This window comes from Seriola dumerili, unplaced genomic scaffold (genome assembly GCF_002260705.1).
Source record: "Seriola dumerili isolate Sdu_G_001 unplaced genomic scaffold, Sdu_1.0 BDQW01000025.1, whole genome shotgun sequence".
In the NCBI taxonomy this organism is placed as follows: domain Eukaryota; kingdom Metazoa; phylum Chordata; class Actinopteri; order Carangiformes; family Carangidae; genus Seriola; species Seriola dumerili.
The window spans coordinates 13532904-13553216 of NW_019174280.1; the positions used below are offsets into that span (position 1 = coordinate 13532904).

At 41.3% G+C, this 20313-nt stretch overlaps 1 protein-coding gene across 3 annotated transcripts in view; it reads right to left on the reverse strand.

Annotated features, from left to right (window-relative positions):
* Positions 1-2139: 2139 nt before the first annotated feature.
* Positions 2140-20313, reverse strand: part of sash1 (SAM and SH3 domain containing 1) — a 161356-nt gene continuing 143182 nt past the window's right edge. For all 3 annotated transcript variants that reach the window (XM_022768034.1, XM_022768025.1, XM_022768040.1), the window contains 10 exons: positions 19244-19318; positions 18846-18989; positions 16482-16614; positions 15241-15410; positions 14610-14819; positions 12043-12193; positions 11376-11504; positions 7446-8479; positions 5430-5561; positions 2140-4990 (listed from right to left, as the gene is read on the reverse strand). In XM_022768034.1, the coding sequence (XP_022623755.1) occupies positions 4730-4990; positions 5430-5561; positions 7446-8479; positions 11376-11504; positions 12043-12193; positions 14610-14819; positions 15241-15410; positions 16482-16614; positions 18846-18989; positions 19244-19318 (2439 nt within the window). In that variant the 3' untranslated portion in view covers positions 2140-4729. The remainder of the gene's footprint in view (positions 4991-5429; positions 5562-7445; positions 8480-11375; positions 11505-12042; positions 12194-14609; positions 14820-15240; positions 15411-16481; positions 16615-18845; positions 18990-19243; positions 19319-20313) is intronic.

Sequence of the window (20313 nt, forward strand, 5' to 3'; positions counted from 1 at the left end):
ACAGAATCATTCTGTTGAGGGCCATTGCCTTGGCTTTTCTACAGGTAAATGAATTGTAAATAGCACAGTACAGTACACTGCATATTGCAAGCTAGGCACAATTAGGATGAATGCATTATAGGTTTACACCCCTGCCAGCCCAATCCGCCCATGCAGCATGGGAGTTTGTTACACAGTACTACAGTATGGATGTCAGTACGGTCACTGCAGTAAATCAGGTTTAGTCTAATCATAACATCTGGCCATAAGGTTTTTTAAACCAAATCATTTCTGATGGTTTAATATCTTTTTAATGTACATCATCCATCAATGCATCAAGCTTGCCAGTCTGTAGGGACAACAGATAACCAGTCTTTGGACCTTTGGAAAAAAAAAAAAAAAACCTGGAGTACTTGGAAGAAACACACACACAAACTCCACACAGACACAACAACCGAGACAGAGTGCAAAGTGTAATAAGTTCAGATGTGTGATCCAGGTTTTAGCTGTTAAATCAGTAACTCGGTGCCTCAGGATGTGTCAGCTCTGCGTACGAGTTTCTAATATCCTGGGGATAGAATTCAACTGAAGTTCCTCTGGATGTGCTGTTTGCAAAATTTCACAGCTTCAGTAAACACAGTCTGTCCACCTGTGGCTCCTCAAGGTTTTTTTGAACACTACTGAAGTCATATTAGCACAAATAATATTGTTGGAAACATAGCAGGAGAGCAAGAGAAATGAACCTCATTTTGGCACCACCTTTAGATTAAATGTTCCTTAATTGAGTTTCCTCTACCATAATAAGAATCAATAGGAGGTGCAGAGGTAATAACCCTGGGAGCTACAAATTCAGATTGCTGGATTTGCCCTCTAATACAAAAATAAACTTAACTTACACCGCAAACTTTTAGAGGAATAAGTTAGTTTTTGCTTCTCAGCAGGGAACAAGAAGCAAGAGATTTACAGTTTATTAGTGCACTCAGGCATCTGTGTAATCATAAGAGCTCTTCTCAGTTCCCTGTGACATTATAATCTGTTAATTGTTCATGCTCATTAATGATGAAGTATGCAGTGACCAAGTTATATCAAGGCATGTTAGAGTGATATCATGCATATATTGTGAATCTCCCACAGAAGTTTTAGGGAGCTCTCACCATAGGTCTAATAAACGTACTGTAACCCTGCAGAAGTCAGCACAATAATGCCAAGTAAGCTGAGAGAGACAATCTTCGTCCTGAGATCATTTTAAATTTGATGAGTAATTATATCCGTTGCAGAAAGAGCAGGGAAGTGGATGCTAACTGCTCATTACAGCTGTACGAAGGAAAATGATTGTACTGCGGCTCTTCCTTTTTTTTTTCTTTTAAAAGCAATAGCAGCCTGTAAATTAAGACAGTCTAAAAAGGAAGTGCCCTTTATTCTTCTTGAAGGATATGCTTGTTCAGTTGCATCTGTGTGTGTTTCCAGTCAGAAAGCCAAACACAAGCTGAGCTTGAAGCTATGCAAGGAAAATCTTCTCAGATGCTGTCCTGTGGAATGAAATTTTATCAAATTGGGGTCCACGGTCTGCTGCGTACCTACTGTGTTTGGGGTTCCTTGACATGAATAAGTCTAGAAAACCTCAGCGTGTTTTCATTGACAACAGCTGCTCTGCAACAAGAGCCAGACAGGCAGTCGACCTGAAGGATAAAGCTGCAGAGGAACACACTGTCTTGGTCCAAAGAACATGTGTATAGTTTTCTTAATGAGTCAGACACAACAACACTGTTTTTAAGCTTCTTGGTTTCAGAGAACTATACCAGTGGAACTTTTGACACAAAGTAGAGGAGTTGTTATTCAGAGATACTGTATTCTACACTTTCCAGCAAGGTTACAGAATTGTCCTACATTTTTCCTTTTGGACCAAACCCAATAAAATTAATATTAGATGCAAGACAAAGAAAAGAAGCTAAGAATAAAATAACATGTTTGAAAGACCGGTTTTAATCAAATCTAGACTGGTGTTATTAATTTTTTTTGTGCAGACATGCTTTTTCATTTTCATTTCTAAAATATAATTCAGAGAGTTATCAACAGGCCAATGTGCAGTGTCACAGCTAACCACAATGATGAAATGAGCCAGGAGGCGAAGTGCACAGTGACAATCAGAAGGCCAGCATATGGCAAGAAACTGTTTTTTATTATATTTCAGAATGACAAATAGTTATGGACATTACTTTTGTTGTTTCAATACACAAGCAAATCTGTATGGACAATCATTAAGTAGATGAAAACCAAATAAAATAATTTGTACACATATTTTACAATACATACTGTAGTTCCTCACTGGCTAAAGCAATATGCATTATGCAGGAAGGTATTGCTATTCATATAGTACAGCTAATTACAGTTGATATGAAAAAAAAAAGCAAAAATAAGTTATTTAAATATCAATTACATATACAGAATGTGCAACTTCTGCTAAGCATTTCATATATGTAATTAAGAATTAATTTTTTTGTAAGACTGCAAAAACAAACTGGAAGTAAGTAACTGGAACAGGTTAACTCGTGAATTGTTATTAAACTTGGCATTGGGAACTCAATACTAAATTAAAATACCAGCATAACCCACTAAAACCCTTTACAATACCTGACAACAGATGTCCATTAATGGACCTGTGAACAAAATGTAGCCAATTTTACCTATAAAAACAGCTAGATTTACCCTCTAAAGTGCATTTACAGTGTCAGTATTTTCATTCTTTACAAAACACTTCTTGGGTCTTTTACTTTTTTGATAATGACCCCCTGTCCTCAGTTTCCCAGAGCACCACTTTGATTGAAGAGAAAAAAGGCATCAAACATCTATCTATCTATCAAGTGCCCACTGCAACAAAAAAAAGAAAAAAAAAAGAAAAAGCAATTTGCAATTTAGCAATAACACTTTGTCAAATTTAAATATGAAATCCATGGAATAAGTCTTCAGTTCAGTTCTAGCTATGAAAGATAGAACTTTACTGTTAGAAAAAAGAGGAATATTCTGCAAATGAAAGAGTTTCTGGGTGTTTTCAGTTTAGTTTTTGGCCCAAAGTAACAGGCTGACCCGACTCAGTGTTTCCCTGATTTTCAAGACTTTTTACTGTCATAGTGTACGCTGAACCTTGGAGGTCAGCTTTTCACCTGATATAACTGCTCTTTCCATCTACCCTCAATGTGTTTGGCAAATGTCCAATCAAGAATTTCAGACTGGCATTAGTTATAGCTACAGTATAATGCGGCGAAAAAGTCCCAAACTGGTTATTATCCAGCTATAAATCAAATTTCTCTACGCTGTAACCAAAGTGTAGACAGTCCAATAAATCCCAGATATGACAGCCCAGATGCCAGCTGTGTCTTTGGAACACTTTTATTTCCTCCTGTCCCCCTGTCCCACCCCTTTCTGCATGGAACACGTCCAGCGAACGCGTTGAACAGGGTGAAGGGATGTTCAACATGCGGTGACGTCTGTGTCGTTCCTGTGGTGCTGCGGTTTATCATCTGAGCTTCCCAGGAATAAAAAACCACAATCCCTCAGAAGCATGTTCAGTGGTCCACATCCATGTATATGATCTGTGTGTGTGTGAGTTCATAAAACCTGTGTCTCAATTATTCCTCAGACCTCGACACATTCCGAAGAAAAGGCGTCCATCTTTAGCACAGTTCAGTCTCAAGTCAACACTACAAGTTCTATTTCTTCCAGCTAGTCATTCATTTAAGGCAACTTAAAATGTCCTTGGATACACAGGGAATGTATTGTTGCTATGAAAGCTGACTGGGATAACTGGAGTAAAACAGAGCTTTATGTAAGACTTGTATTCATATTGGAGCTGGATATGCATCCAAGATTCGCGGTAAAATAGGACATAGAGTATAATATGAAATATAAAGGTGTGACGTCAGCTGTTTCAGCTTAGAAATGACTGAGAGCTGGCCTCAAAATAAGGCTGCAACATTCAAAAGGCAAAACACAAATTTTTACCATATAAATCATTTTAAAATTAATATATGCATTATGCTATAATACAGAAACATAATACAAAATAAGCCATCTCAAAACCACCATTTTTTTGTTTTTTTGTTTAGTGGATTAGAAGTCCAGACACTGAGCGAACTCTGCCATCGTCATTATGAACCTATTAGTGGGAATGAGAAGCTGAGTGCGAAGGAAATCACTTTGGCCGAGCTACTTCCTTAAAAGACCCTCAGATAATGTTGCTTTGCCACAAAAGATGAAAATGGAGCACTTATGAAATATGCAGGAAATAAACCATCTTTCTGTATTTAAAAAAAAACAAACAAAAAAAACAAAAAACAAAACAAAACATCCGTCCTACAAAAGAGTGTGCTATCTTCCTTAAAGGCAGATCCAGGTCTTTATTTTAAGACTTTGGGGGTGTCTTCAGAATGAAAGTCATCCCACAGCATGAGTCTACAGTCTTTCTTTTTTTAAAAAGGCATCTGATATCTTGTCTTGGCTGAAAGGAGAAACTCCTAAATGCCGTAAACATTTGAGAAAAAGTCAGAACGATAGAGACAAAATCAGAGAGCAGAGTGTCTCACTGTCAGTCTTTTGACACGTGCGAGACAGGAAGTACTGTAGTGCTGTGGTCACCTGCGTGGTAGTTCAGACCTGTGGCCAATTTGCCTTTGGCCACCTACTGACCATGTTTAAATGAGACGGTACTGACCAGTGAGTTGATACCTGTTTATCCAAGCTGACTCCAACATGGTTAGGACTGCACCTCTCTGTGCGCGCCGACCAATCGTGCCTCACTGACCAGCCGGCGGGCGTGTCTTTGATCGCGCACCCCAGCTTCCCACACGCTGCTCTCTGTTAACAAGGCCACACGACTCAGCGTGTCGACCCCCGCCGCTGCCAAGGACGTGGCGTACATGGGCAGGCCGATGGAGATGAGCCAATCAGAGACCGTGTTGATGTTACCTGAGGGCAGAGGCTTTCGGCACATCTCTGTCAAGCCTCCAGAGGGGATCTGAGTGACACAATTGGACAATACAGCATTAGTTACATTACCTCCCCCTCCTCCTCCTCCTCTGTGCGGTGACAAAACTTTGGCAGTACAAGCTGTGTTCCTTACCTTTTATTTTTTGCCAAATCGTGTAAAGCTATGGGACATTATTATCTTTATTATCTTGAGTTAAATTTAGGCCACTTAAGTATAAAAAAGTATATCGCCACATTTAGCTGGGTTGTTAAATATTTAAGCACAATTTGCGCTGTTCCTCAGTGATGGCGCCAGCCCTGGATACAGGGAAATAAGTGACACAACTGGCCTATTTTCACGCCTGCATTGTTACACACTAAGCAGTCATTAAGCCTCACTAAGCATTTATCTATAGCTCTATAACTATAACTCCAAAATTGTCTTCAGTGATATGAAGCACTTTGGAAAATCAGTTTTGTTGTCTTACAGCCATGCGGTGTTGTTTACGGAGCTCTTTGACTCGGAGCTGGTCCATGGTGGAGGCCACGTCCTTGACAGGCTGCTCCAAGTCCTCAGAGTAACGCTGCACCAGCGGCTGAGGGATCCCACACCGACCATGCTGGTGAGAGGAAAGTGTAAAAAGAGACATTAAAGATGTATATACGGAAATAAGAGTACATTTAAACCACATCAATATATGATTTAAAGAACACATTATGGTATATCAAAAATAGAAAACATCTTCTGGCAAGGTAATGAATACAATTCTAAAGGGAGTCAGGGAAAAATTAAGACAAAGACACTAGAGAAGTAGACAGTATAATTGAATTTTGTAAAAAAATATCAGTTTATTTTGTTCCGCTGCCTATGCAGAAAATCACCCAAAATCGAATCCTTGTTGCCGCTAACACTGCATGTGCATGCTACACCATGTTTTGTATGCATATTTCTGCTGTTAACAACACAACAGAAAAGAACATAAAGGTTTGTAAAAATAGGTCATTAAGAATAGTATTTGCAGGGACTATGTGAAAAAGCAGGGCAGAGAACTGAAAGTGCTTAAAATTGTAAAAGGACAGGTTTGCTTGTTCTCCTTCTCTTTGTGTTTACACCTGGAGCATTGGCAGGTTTCCAACAAGGCCTGGTTTTGGTTGGCCACACTGAACCGGAGGATGAAAGGGTGGGTGGATGGAGGAACTGATCCCTCCAAAGAGAAGGATGGAAAGCAGGTCACACAAGCCGACCCTCCACACTACCTGGATTATACTGCATTTATTATACCCCCTGCCTTGCCAATATGATAACTGAGATTTGGTAACTTTACAAAAAAAATACTTTTTAACAGCTTAGTTTGAGGAATACAAACATATTTTTCTTACAACGATTTTTTTTTTCAATTTAACAAAATATACCACACCTGTCAGTGCATCTGCGCTTATAAAGTTTGCTGATTTCCTAATTTATAATTAGCAAATATCTTATAAAGACGTGATTCAAAAGCATTCAAACCAAGCATCTGATGTTTTTAGTTGTTACTGATGTTTGATACCCAGCACAAATTATGATTTTTATAAAAAATATTTTTTAATTAATTGCAGTTTAATTAACAAATACGAGGAAGCTGTTTGAAAAACTTTGGACCTGTATGTCATTTGACACCAGTGACCACATGAAAACTGAAACCCTACATGTTGCTACTGCAGCAGCAGCGTGCCTCTCATGTCTCTGCCAATCCACTTGTGACTAATAGGAATCCAGCAGAGCTGTGCTGTGCTGTGGTCTAAGATGTTATTTCTCACCTCATCCCTTGATGTCTATGTGTGTTTGTGTGTGTATGTTGTTTTCCTGCCAGTGTCGGGGACTCCGCCATGTTAAAGGGGCCCAGCCTGGGGTCTGGCGAGTGGCAGAGGATTTTATAACCCCGTCTGCCTTCAGTAAGATCCAGCCCATAAACTTAACAGTCTCAACCGCATCATAGTGAAACTCAACCCACAGTCTTTCCCCCTCAGCTCCAGGCAGTGTATTTATTATCGCGCATACACACACACCCACTCACCCTCGCTCACAAATAAATGCCCTTGCATACAAAAAGGCATCTGCACACAGAAAGAAACACACAAACTTTAGACTCTATTAGTGTCTATTTTTGAATTAAATGAGCTCCAAAGCAAGCCACTGATGTTGTTGGCCTAAACACAAAGCAATTTGGATCCAAGCTGCAGTCAAATTATGACTGAGTTAAGTTAGGCATGTTACAATACTAAACCAAAAGAGCCTGACGCCAGACAAGTATAGCCCCGAGGTGTCTTAGAGTCCGATTTTCACACTAACCATGGAAACATGACTTCATAAGTTTTTGTTATGCATTAGCTAAGATGTGGTTTAGAATTCCTCACCTCATCTCCACACCTTACGACCTACTACAAAAACTTCTGGAAGTATTTGTAAGTTTTGGTGCTTTTAATAAAAGGTCAGAATTCTGGATGGATGATACTTTACTGACCTTGTCAGAGTAGGGTTCCTCAGTCAGATCGATTCCCTCGGCCTCCAGCCGTTGTTCCAGCAGGGTGAGCAGGTCAGGACTCATCTTGGTATGGGAAACTTTTCTTGCAACAGCCACCTTGCCCCCGAGATCTGAGAGCCAAGGAGGCTGGACTGCTGGGGGAGTGCCTGACTCATCACCCATGGATGAGGCTGATGAGGTGGCACAGGGGCTGGCAGGGGTGCTCGGGGTCTTGGCAGGTAGAGCAGGGGCGCTGGGGCTGCTGCTGCTGCTTCGGATTATGGGGCTACTTGGGTGAGAACGGGTGAGGGAGTGGGTCGGGGAGGGTGTGGGAGATGGCGAGGAGGGCAGGGAGAGAGGGGGGTGACGTAAGCCATTGGCTAGTCTTTCCTTAGACTTTTTGGCAGGAACGGGAGGAGGGACTGGAGGCTTTTTGGGGTGAGTCCGAATGACCCTCTCCCCACTAGACTCAGGGGGACTTGGAGTTGGACTGGAGAGGGGCTCTGGGTGAGTTGGGGACTGGGGGGTGGGACAAGTGGGGCGGAGAGGCAGCTGGGAGGGTATGGGCGGTCTCTCAGCTCTTCCTTTAGGGCTCACTGTTGGAGGCCCATTCTGCGGTGGGGCACTGTCGTCTCTATGGACCTTGGTGGGGCTACTGTTGCCTGATTTGAGTCCTTCCTTGGTGGGTTTCAACTCCTCACCCAAGTCTTTCTTCTGCTCATAAGTCTGCTCCCAGTGCAGATCTCCCAGAGAGTGGGAGCGTTTCCACGGTCCAGTGGGCTGTGGGGGTCCATCCAGGTCCTCACAGCTGCGGCTGGCCGGGATGGGGGACTGTCTTTGGGCTTTGCGCAGCCCCAGCAGGTTGAAGCCCTTCAGGGAGGATTTGATAAAGAAGCTTTTCGGGAACTTTGTGCGTTGGTTCTTGCTGTTCTGTTGCAGAGCCTCTGTTGAAAGGGTCATGGGCAGGGTAGGGTAGTCTGGAGACTGGAGGCCTGCTGAAGAACGACTGGAACGGGAAGCTTTCCTGCTCTTACCTGCAAAATAAAAATATTCATCTTCAACCTAGCGTCACCAAATTTCTTGACTGCTAAAAAAGTGTTTCTCAAACAGGAAATAAGTCCCTCATTCTCCAGCTTGCTACAGCAGCGCCTTCATCAATACACAATATGATGCATATTAATAGACTGCATATGACTCAGTTTACTCGGTTACTGCCTTTCATCCCCATTGTTTTACTTTGTTGTGTTTCCTGTGATGGCAGCAGCTTTGGCAACAGTAGAGAAATCTGATGTGGTGAAATGTTTGCATCTTTAGAAAACATGTTCACAGCACCAATTATTTTTAACAAGTCTGCCAAAGCCAAGTCAGTTTAATATAAAAAAAAAATCTACTCACATAAGTTTTACATTTGTATTGTTTCAGGCTTATCTGTAAACCAGTCAAAAGCAGAGAAATGTTTATGGAGAAGGGGTGGAGTGCCACTGGGATAAGATAAGCTCTTTGACTCATGACCAAACTGGCTGATTTGTTGTTGTCATAGCAGCAATCCCAAAAATAAAGAGATCTGGATGGGATATTTCAGAAACATTGGTACAAAAAAGCCGAAGCAACTTACCATCTATCCTTTGGCTTACAGAGCAAAATGGATGGATGAAATGGGTGGATGCCACATAGTGTGGCTTGCCAAAGACTTTAAGTGGTGGAATGACAGAAAGAGATTCAATAGATGGAATGTCATGAAAATGTTTCAACAGTTCCCAGAAATGCCAAAAATAAAAGTTGAGAATATTGGTGTATTTGCTCTTGCCTTTTACAAGGGAATATAATAAATTAACTGACTTGGCAGGTCCAAGAGATACTGTATTTACTTTAATTACAGTGTTCATCTCCAGACATGAAATCAGAGGAGAATGAGGTCGGCTGGGTGTCCAGTGAGACATACTTCAAAACCAGTAAAAGTGACGATGTGCTATTGGATTGTATTACATCATCGATGGCAAATTATACATTAAAATTGTGTCTACAATGTGTTTTATAGACGCACATATTACAATAACACTGTAGAGTGTAATGAACTTGACCAAACTTATATAGTAAATTTCAAAATAAAGAGATTCTTTATATTTTGATATAATGACTCATGTTAGACTGGTTTCACGGTCTGAATATCTTCATTACCTGCCTTTCCTTTTTTCCACTGACCAATACAGTACATCACCACATTATGTACGCATATGAACATGACAACTGAAGGTAGATAGATTACAGAGGTCATGTGATGATACAAGGAAGAATTATGACATATAGTCACAGGAAAATTGATCAGACACATGTATGTTGAAGAAAGTCTATTGATTAAAAGAGCATACATTCAAGGCTCTACAGTGCTATTTTGTTCTCCAATGGAGAATGTTTTAAAGACTCAATCTGTGCAATGATTTTTAATCACCTTCAATGATTTGATTTCAAATGGAATGTTTTCCTTTGCTAATTCTTCATACTAGTGAATGCTGTGGCTTTACTGTGTTTATAGCAGCACTGTGGAACCCTGAAAGAGCAAGAAGAAATGCAGAATGTTTGCTAAATGTTATGCGGCTAGTTTGTGAACAGTGTTTAGTGGCAGGGAAGGAAAAACAGACAGTAAAAAAGGCGAAACATAAAAATCAAGCAAGCAGCCCCAGAGTCTTTTATGTTTTTTGGTGTTTTTTTTTTTTTTTTTTTTTTTAAAGAAGTGGTTTTTATTCCACAACTTAAATCTCTACTGTGGCATATTGCACACTTCACTGTTAAACCTGAATGACACATACACACACACACACACAAAAGGGAAATCCAGTAGTTAACAATGGGATCAAACAGATATAGAAAGAAGACAAGGTTTGACAAAGCAGTGATTTATGAGTTATGGGGCTGTTAAAAAGAATGATCTGTGTGGCAGAAGAAAGCATACAGTCTTATGCAGAGAGATAGAGCAGTCTTTAAAAAAAACAAAAAAAACAATTAACAAATATCACAAATAAGACCTCAATAAACTTCTATAATCAGAACTCTCTTACAATCTATGCACTACAATTTAAAAATATTTTCATCCACATCTTGTTTTAGGCACATACTGTTCGACTGTGCAATATGATCACTATAAACACAAGGAAAGTGACATCTAGAAATGCTACGAAGACAGGAGATTTAAATGGCAGCTGTGAATCGTTTACCTGACTTGTACATTTTTCAAAAACCTTAATCAGCCAATAGAATCACCACTGCAAATAAACAGGCATTTTTGACATGCTACTCTGCAAGCTCTTTTTCTATATTAAAAACATTTAACAGAAATACTCTCTGAGCCCATATTCATCTTCCTGGTATCCGTCTACCGGCCTTGCAGCCACAGGTGGGAGAGCTGGGAATCTGAGTCCATGACTGGGCAGTGAGTGTGCTCTCATCAGAACAGTTCTGTGCATTGGGGAGCATCTCTCCCTCTGTGCTCCCAGCAATGTGTGGTGGACTAGGCTTTGTGGTCTGGGGCCTGGCTCCCTTTCAGTAACAAGTGGACTTGGGCACTGATGATACAGAGTGCCTATAGAATGAAAAGAGTGGTGAAGAAAGTGGCGTGAAAGAGTAGTAGAAGATAAGAATGTTTGAAAGTGACAAGGGACTCTTCCTGTGTAAGGGGTAAAAGGTGTGTGCGGGTGAGGTTTTGGGCAGATGTGGCAGAAAGAGGAGCTGTTTGATTGGCAGATGCTGGTCCAGAGGAGTGAGATGGGCGGGGTGTTAGAGCGCAGATGCATAGCAAGAGATGGAGCGGAGGTGGAAGCCCAGAAAGGAAAAAGGCGAAGGAGTCACTGTGGCACTAGGACTACGCTACACCCAGCTAGGCCTTAGCTAGGTCCTTGGGTAATGGCGGTCTACACTAAGCAAAGCTATCATTACCATTCTCCAGGTTCTCATTGCTCTCATAGCAACCGGAGTCCCGCGGGGAGTCTCCCACCAGACCCCGACCCTCAGACAGCAGCTTCTCCTGGGAGCCCGAAAGGCCGCTGCGCTCTGGATCACTGCTGCCTGAAAATACAAAGACATGAAGAAAATGGCATCGTCATCGGAATTAGGGTTGAATGGTTTCCCTTGATTTTAAAAGTATTAAATCCTGTTAATTTGTCATTGTTTTCATGCGAAAACTAAAATCTCTCGCCATTAAGTTTTGAAGTTTGGTTGATTTTCATTCACGCTTATGTTTCTTTGGCACGCAGCTGAACTGTACGCTGCCGTTTTTAGCATGAAAAGTAATTGGAAGAAACCACTGCAGCTGAACAACTGCTTCAGTTGTATTACCATAAGATTAGAGTGCAAGTTGTTGACAGAGCTTCCAAGATGGCGTCTTTGTTTCATTAAGACACACTCATACTGTGCAGGTATTACTCTTAGGAAAACAGAATCAGTTTTGGTGCTAATTCCTAATAATCACCAGGATGTGAGCAGAGTACTTTAATTGACCCATACATTATAATGCATCTTTCAAACAGGCAGGTTGTTTGAGCGAGTTAAGACTCATCAACTGAGTGTCTTCACTCCAATCCAAAATGTTTTCACGTTTACTTACTGTCATACTCTTGTAGCAGCTCTACAGCGGTGAGCAACACGGCTCTGTGCTGAGGATCTCTGATGTTCAGCTCATCCAGGTCTTCCTCTTCAAGCAACTTGAATGTGTCCAGGTCCTCGTAGCCGTTGAACAGGAAAGTAGGCATGTGCTCCTGGATAAAAGAAATGTGCAGTCTGAGTTTAAAGTTTCCTCTGCGGTGCTAAGATTGAGGAAGTCTAAAGACTGTAGAAAATATACACTAGACTAAAGAAAAATACACTTTGGGTCTGAGTCATGGGATCAATGACAACAACTTTGTGGTAGAAGCATGAAATACATAAAGCGGTAGAGTAAGGAGAAAAAAAAAGTTTACAATAGACATTTGTCATCTGCTCATAATTTCCAATCCACATTGTGTATTTTCAAACCACCGGTGAGCCAAATCTAAACTGCTATTTAGACAGCATGTAATCAAGTTGAGCCATGGCTAATTCAGTTACGGCTGCTCAACTGTCAACAAGCTTTAATATGGCACAAACTTTGTCAAGTTGACAGGCATATAAAAGTGAGTTGTAGCCAACATTAATGAGTTAGCTACAGCAAACAAGTGAAAGCAACAATCCCAAGATATTCTAGCTGTGACCAAAATGGCAAACAGGACTGGAAAGGGAAACACACCAAAGTGATGTGGGAACACGAAGAACTGAAGGTGGAGACCTTTGCATCAAAGTACTCCTCAACCACATGAGACAGTGTTTTACACACGAGCACAAACACACACCAAAGCTAGTCACTCAAACCACTGTGCTATCTAAGAGGGAACAGAGAAAGAAAACAAAGTATAAACTCCAGTTACGCCCTGTTTGAGTTCACAGTCAGCTGACACCATCATTCACAAGCACCCATAACTGCTTCCACTTTGGATATTACTGGGCTCTACGTTTGTGTGACCCACACACTTTGTTGGACGAATACATAGACTGTGTGTCACCAGCAAGACCGTCAATTACAATGGTGGAGTCCGCAGCAGAGAACTGTGTGTCTCTGTTCTATTTCTGCTGGATGATGCAGGACTAAACAAAGGACCACCAACTAACACAAACACAGGCAGCCGGCTCCTCTCAGCCACAGCATCCTTTGTCTTTACAGCCAGTCCAAAAAATTCTACAGGTTCCAAATTTTTTCTTTTTTTTTTTTTGGGGGGGGGGGGGGGCACGCCAGATTAACCAAATGTTATTGATCATTTTACCAAAAGTAAACAACAATATTCTTACGCCTTTGATCTGTGACGGCTCGATCACAGCTCATATAGTTTTTACAAAGCCTACAGAGCTCAATCGATTTTTGAGAACATAGTCAAAAGACAGACAGCTGAGAAAAGGAAATATCTATAATGCAGGAAATAAATGAGGCACTTTAAAGCAGTAAAACTTTTGCATTTACATATTGCTGCAAAAAAAAAAAAAAAAATCCTCTCTGCAAACAACTTTACTTTTACTTTACTTTTATGAAAAAAAAAATTACAGCAGGCTTACCAAAAATGACTCATGAGATTCTTGAGCCAAGAATTAAAAATCAGCCAGTGTGAAAAACTTCCTTACCTTAAAAGTAGTAAAAAAAACAAAAAAAAACAGTCTTGATTTAAGAAGAAACTTCACAAAATCAAGATATAGACTTAGCCAATTAGTTTTATTTACATAGCTATCTTAACCAATGTGTCACAACCATGCAACACATTTTTTTCAGCTCATGCTAAAAGGAAAGCTTATGTCCAACAAGTTGAATAACCAAATATAAATGACGCTTGACAAGATCATTTATCTTGGATGAAGAAAAACAATGGGACTGGAATGTATTTTTACTTTTTCATTATTAGAAGGCAAAGAGCGGTTCAAACACCTGGTAAGAGAATGCACATTGGCTGCAAACTGGAAAATCTCCAATGTTCTATATGTGTTTAGTCTAACTCGCCCACTCTGGGAATCTGGTGGTGACTAAGGGGACATGACTGCTCTAATGCACTTGTAACACTCACAGACTCGCAGCTTAGGAAGCCTGTGCTGTAACATCAATCTTTAATCTGTGACTTAGCCATTAGGCTGGCCAGAGATAAAACAGACAAACCCACAAAGTCTCTTTCTCTGTTCAGGGGGAGCATCCCAGGTATGAGTGGGTTTTGATGACAGATGTGAGTTTTTTGTTGGGGCGTGGTTGTGAGAATGTGGGTGCTAATGTTTATGCGTCAGTGTCAGATCAAACATCCTAAGGCGTGCAGCCTGTAATGTAGCCTGTAATGAGCTATATTTATCTCTGCTTGTCAGCGAATGTGTTTTCAAGGTATTTGGGTAAAAAGATATATGGCTAAAATAATATTTTCATTTACTTAAGATCCGATATCTCCTACTGAGGTGCCAGAGGAGTGGGATTTTTGGACTGATTTCTGCAAGGTTGAGATAAAAATCTATGTAAACCTACTCAACTTTACCGCCATTGAAAGCTCGTGAACAGACATGATACTGCAGATCCAACCTACTGAATTTGGCTTTCACTACAAGTCTATACCAAATCTAGCATGTCTGGTATTTTACCTTGAGGTTGATCCGCTCCAACAGCTCCTCCACGGAGGTGGGCTTGGGTGGTCGGCCCTTCCTCCTCCTCCTCACGGGCCTTTTGGGTTTCTCCTCTTCCTCGCTCAGCACGTCCACGTAGATGAACTTGAAGGTGCCGACTTTATTGTTGAGCAGACCCATCCATGTTCCCATGGGTGGCTTACTGATGATGTCAATTACATCACCACGCTGGAGGATCACAAAGAGCAGAGTTTAGAAAGATTAACCCCACCCTTTACTTTTTCACCCTGTCGCTTGCTCAAAAATATTGAGACTAGCTTGGGAAAAAATTGAACAGTTAATGAAAGAGTGAGATGATCTGCTCCCCAAACCACAATTGTCTTCTGGATCAAGGCAACACACTCTTATTGTATATCATGTAGAAGCTCTTTGGCCAGTATAAGACTTAAACTGTACTTAGTAGCTCTCATACATGAGTATTTTTCACCTGTAAAAACTAGATTATAAAAATCGTCTTCATCCATGAAGTGTAATCAAACGAGTGAACAGATTGTGTGTGGTAGAGAATTCCAGAGATTAAAGGCTGTGGCTATTGAATTTGCACACAAGTGAATAGGAACCAGGTGTGCATAACCATAACGTGTTTTACCTTCAGTTTGAGGGAGTCCGTGTCGTAGGGGCTGGGGGTGAAGTCGGTGTGGACTCGGGCACGCCCGCAGAACGGTCCTCTGTAAGGCGGCTCCTCGTCATCACCGTCCTCCGACTTCACACTTTCTCTGTTACTGGCCGATGAGTCGGTGGTGCTCACTGTCTGACCACCTGGACACAAAGGCACACAAGCAAATGTGCACATGAGCTATAAAATGACTGTGTATAAATATTAACAATTTCACAAAAAAAAAGGATTCTCTTATATCATCAAAACAGTCCAAATCTGACTGAAGCTTTCTTCAAAACATCTCTTCATCATCACTGTTTAAAAGGAGCTCAAGGAGCTTCACAAGGCTAGATACGCTATTCAAAGACTACATTATTTTTTCTCTGTTTCTGTGGAAGTAAGAGTGAGGAGTGTAACAGTTGTGTTGCATGTCCTGGGTGAAGCAGAGTGTTTACAGCATATTTTCCTCAGCGTCTGAGGGAAGACTGAAGGCTGAAATCATGTCGACGTGTGGGAATCGGAGAGGCAAGACTTCCTACCTAATTATTACCGTATGTTTGCCTGTCTGCTCGCATGTTTGTGTGCGTGTTCTATGGCTCTGAATCACTGCGAGTCGGCCAAGTCTTCACTTCACTCTCAACTTGAAAAATGTATCCACAAAAGATGTGACGGAAATACCAGGTTGAAGTAATCATAAGATGTAATTAGATAAGATGACCTGCGAGATCAAAACACACTTGGAAAACGTTCTGAGATCACAGCGCACGAGGCAGCTGGTGGGACTGGGTGTGATCAAGAGAGAGATCATGCCACAAAAAAAAAACAAACAAAAAAAAAAACCATTTAATGCCAGAGGCAGCATGAAGGTTAAGTCTGTATCTGAAATACACAAGTGCAAACAGGAAATGTGATGAGCACCATCTAGTGTTACGCATTGCTCAAATCAGGCTATTTTAATCAATTTAAATCTTTAGATTGCCTTCACTTATGTACGAGATGTTTACATGAGCTATACGATGATGCATGGCTAGAACTAAACGGCAAGTATAATCCTGTTTATGTGCTTCACAAACTGTCAAAGTATTGAGTAAAATTGAGAGAGAGTGGTGTGAAGTACTGGTTTTGTGAAAGCAAAAAAAAAACAAACTTTTTCTCATATACACAATGTCAAAAAACAAAAAGGCCTGATAACAACAAGCATGCCTTTTCTAAAACAATGGTTCTTGTCTTACTCATTGAACTCTGTCCGCTGAGTGAACTACGCAGACTTTCCACAGAGCCTCCAGCCTTAAGCTTCGGCTTCTCCAGAGAGTCGGTGTCAGGCTGAGGGGACTGAGGGGAACCGGGGGCTCCATCCGGACTGGACTGAAAGACAAAAAAAAAAGAGAGAGAGAGAGAGAGGGGGAGGGTGATGCAGGATGGGTAATGAAAGCACACAAGGGACGGACACAAAGGAAATGTTGTACAGTTAAGAGAGGAGAAGATGTGAGGGATGGGACAGTGTGGTTAGGAGGTTGACACAGGGGGGAAAACGATGGAAGAGAGAGGGAGGGATGAATATCATAGGTGGAGGTGGTGTTTAAAACCGAGGGGTATTTTTTTTTTTTTACCATTATTGATGTCTAAAACAGATGGACAGATATAAAACTCAGCTTTAAGCATGAATGAGATTTATCCATCAATTCAAATTTGAAGTTATTAAAAACATACAAATTCTGGAGGCTTTTTCTTCCTAAAATGTTTTATTTTTTCCTGATATTTCTATGGAGCAAAGATCCTTTTTTGTTTCATTTAAAGACCTCATAATATTAGCACCTGAACCTTCTGAAAAAAACAGTATGTCTTAAAGAATAAGTTCACAATTCTTCAAGTCTGCATTAAAACAGTACTCACGTCCTCACATTTACACTGAAACTGTTTCTCCTCTCCATACAAACTGTACAGAGATCAGTTCCTATTTAAATATAAGTGATGAGGGAAAACATCCAAAGTCCTGGGTCTGTCTGGGAATGACTGCTAAAGCTTCTCTGATTATATGAGGCTTTAGCTATCTCAATTAAATCAACTAAAGATGGCATTTTTATAAGTTAAATCTTTTTTTAGTTCAAAAACTTCTTTTTGTTTCCATTGACAGCGTTTCCTCGCTGAGTTGAGCATAGTAACAAAGACTGTAATGTTGGACGACAACTCGCTAGATTTGTCAAGTCAAACTGAAGCCTCATTAACTTCAGCTGAACTCATTTTCACACGGACTGTGGGTTTCGTTCCCCATCACCTCCACTGGATTCCTTCGCAGCCAGAATGAACGGAAACAGCGACAGGGGACAATAACACTTTCACTGTCCATACGATCATTGTATTAAGACATACTTGAACAAGTGTGAACACATTGCCTTTATGCAGTGAAGTCAAGCTGCACTAGTAGGGGCAACAAAAATGTCCAACCAAATAAAGTCATTAAAATTAAAAAGCTTTTTCTTTTTAGCAATAACAGACATCCACTAAAACTTGATCCCGCACTGTCTAATGTCCTGATGGAACAACTTACTTCAGCAGGAATTCCATCAAATTATGGAAGTAATAACACCATCTAAACTGACCTAAATTACATGATATGTGCCAAATGATTGTTTTGCATAAATTAAACAACTCATAATTGTTTGTTTAAACTTTAAATTGATTTCAAATCTTTCCAGATCTCCTTTGAAGTCTCTAATAATGAAGCAACAACATGCATCAACATGCCACTACTGTTTCAGTAATCCACTAGGTGGCATTGTGGCCTATAAAATGACCATGGTTGAGACATTGTGACATGGTAATTAAATTTCCTTTGCTCTTTCCCAACCAATGGCTCTATGACTCATGCCAGGATATGTGGGTCACAGCGTTGAGGACCACCGTGACGGACAGATGCTGAACTCCACATTAATGACATATTTCGTTGGGCGACATCAAACTGCAGGGCTGGCGAGGCCACCGGTGGTGCCACTGGATGCCCAGAAAAAATTAGGCCAGAGCAGATCAGACAGCCATTATACACTCTCACACTTTAAGTCTCCATTTCCTAACAACAAGCCTGGGGGACACTTGCATCACTGCATGAGCTCAACATGAACCACACACTCCACCCTACTGACTGGGCCCCGGGACAGCACAGCACAGCAGAGAGAGAGAGAGGGAGAGGGAGAGAGAGAGAGAGAGGGTGTGTGTGTGTGTGTGTGTTTCAGTGCTCTGTGTTTATTCTGTAACTAACACAAATACTCCCGCCCACTCACAGCCTGTGGACAGAGTATGTGGCTTACACACTGCAAAACTTCCTCTAAATGTTTGCAGAACATGGGCAGCTTTTATGTCTTTACAGCTGTGCTTGGCTCGCCTGTGTCCAGGATTAAACACATATTGTATAGATTTGCGGGACCATTTATGCGTTCGCCGCTGCTTTTTAAACAAAGTTAAGGTTTGACTGTTTATAGATGACTTGCCCTAAAAACAAGGGAGACCGTGTAATGTTCAAAGTTACCTGAGCTTTCTAACAATACAGGACTCAAAAAAGTGTGGCCGTGTGTGTGTGTATGTGTGTGTCCATGTCTAACCTGCTCAGACAAGGAGCTGCTGTACTTCTTCGACATGCGTTTCCTCATCGTCTCCTTGACCGACTTGACCTTCTTGCCCAGTGAGATCCGAGACGTAGTGGGGGATTTCACCACTTCTCTGTAAATAGCCTCCTGCTCTTTATTCTGCGATTTGAAGAAAGAAGGAAAGGCAGGGCAGAGAAGGATGGACAGAGAGGAAGGATAACAGAGAGAGAGAGAGAGAGAGATGAGGAGAGACGGGGCGGAATCAGGGGAGATTGAAAAAAAAAAAGAGGGGGGGGAGGGGGGGGGGGGGGGGTCACAAAAGCAAGGCAGAAGACAGAGGAGAAAGGGGGATTTAGTATGACGGGAGTTCAGCTCGTGCCCCTCTTCTTATTTTACAAGCTGCCAGCACTTACATTGGCCTCCGAGCCTGTGTTGACCACATGGAGCGAACGGTTGGACAGGTCAAAGCCTCCGAAGCTGCACGTTCTCTGCGGAGGAGCCAAAATACAATCAAATGAGTTACACTCAGAAGGTGGCGTTACAGGAGCTCCCCATCCACAACCATCGAGGGTCAACTCACGATGATTCATGCTTGGCATGACACGACACGGGCAACAGTTTGATTAATGAACATGGGTATATGGTTTGTACATATGTGGGGGCATGATGTCATATGGGACTGTGGACAGCCAACAGACATGATGTAACACAAACTGTTATATGAGCTCCTCTTTAAAATTACTGCATGGTCGTAGGCAAATGAGCTGTTATATTGACCATGGAGGGCTCACAGTCGGCTCCAACAAGTTGCTTCATGGGCGTTAAAACTTGAATCCCCCGGAGAAAATGTTGGACAAAATTAACCTTACTTGATGTGGCCAAGCTAAAATATAAAAATCGTACTTTTACAAGTGAATGTATATTCATTGCAGCGCAGCCTGATGCAATTCATTTTGTGGTTAATTATGACAAATGCAAAGCTGGGCTTAGTATGCTAACATGCACAACATTTAGGCTGGTTGCTTAGAGCCGCCAATACGTTATTCTCACAAGAAACATTTTCAGACAGAGCAAATTGTTTCTGCTGAGAGGACAGGGTGATATGGAGGATTTTTTTCTTCTTGACTTTAGAGGTTGACAGCAAAATAAGGGGTAGACACAAAGAGGAACTATGACATGAGAGGAGAAGAGATCCAGGACCTTATCACTAAATTGGCTTTGACATTTTGAATTCCTCCCAAGCTCTGCAGTAGGTCACACACAAACATGTAGACACAGACATGCACATCAAGCGTCTTCTGCCAAAAGCAAACCCTCGGTTCCTGTGGGGTACTTGGTGGCATTTCTCCTTTGCTTCAAAAAAAAACTTCTAAACTACTCGATTAGACTCCCACAAACCCTGGATGAACCCAGGTGCAAAGAACTTGCACATTAAGAAAATAGTTTCTATATGAGATGTCCACAGCTGCAGTCCACATCACAA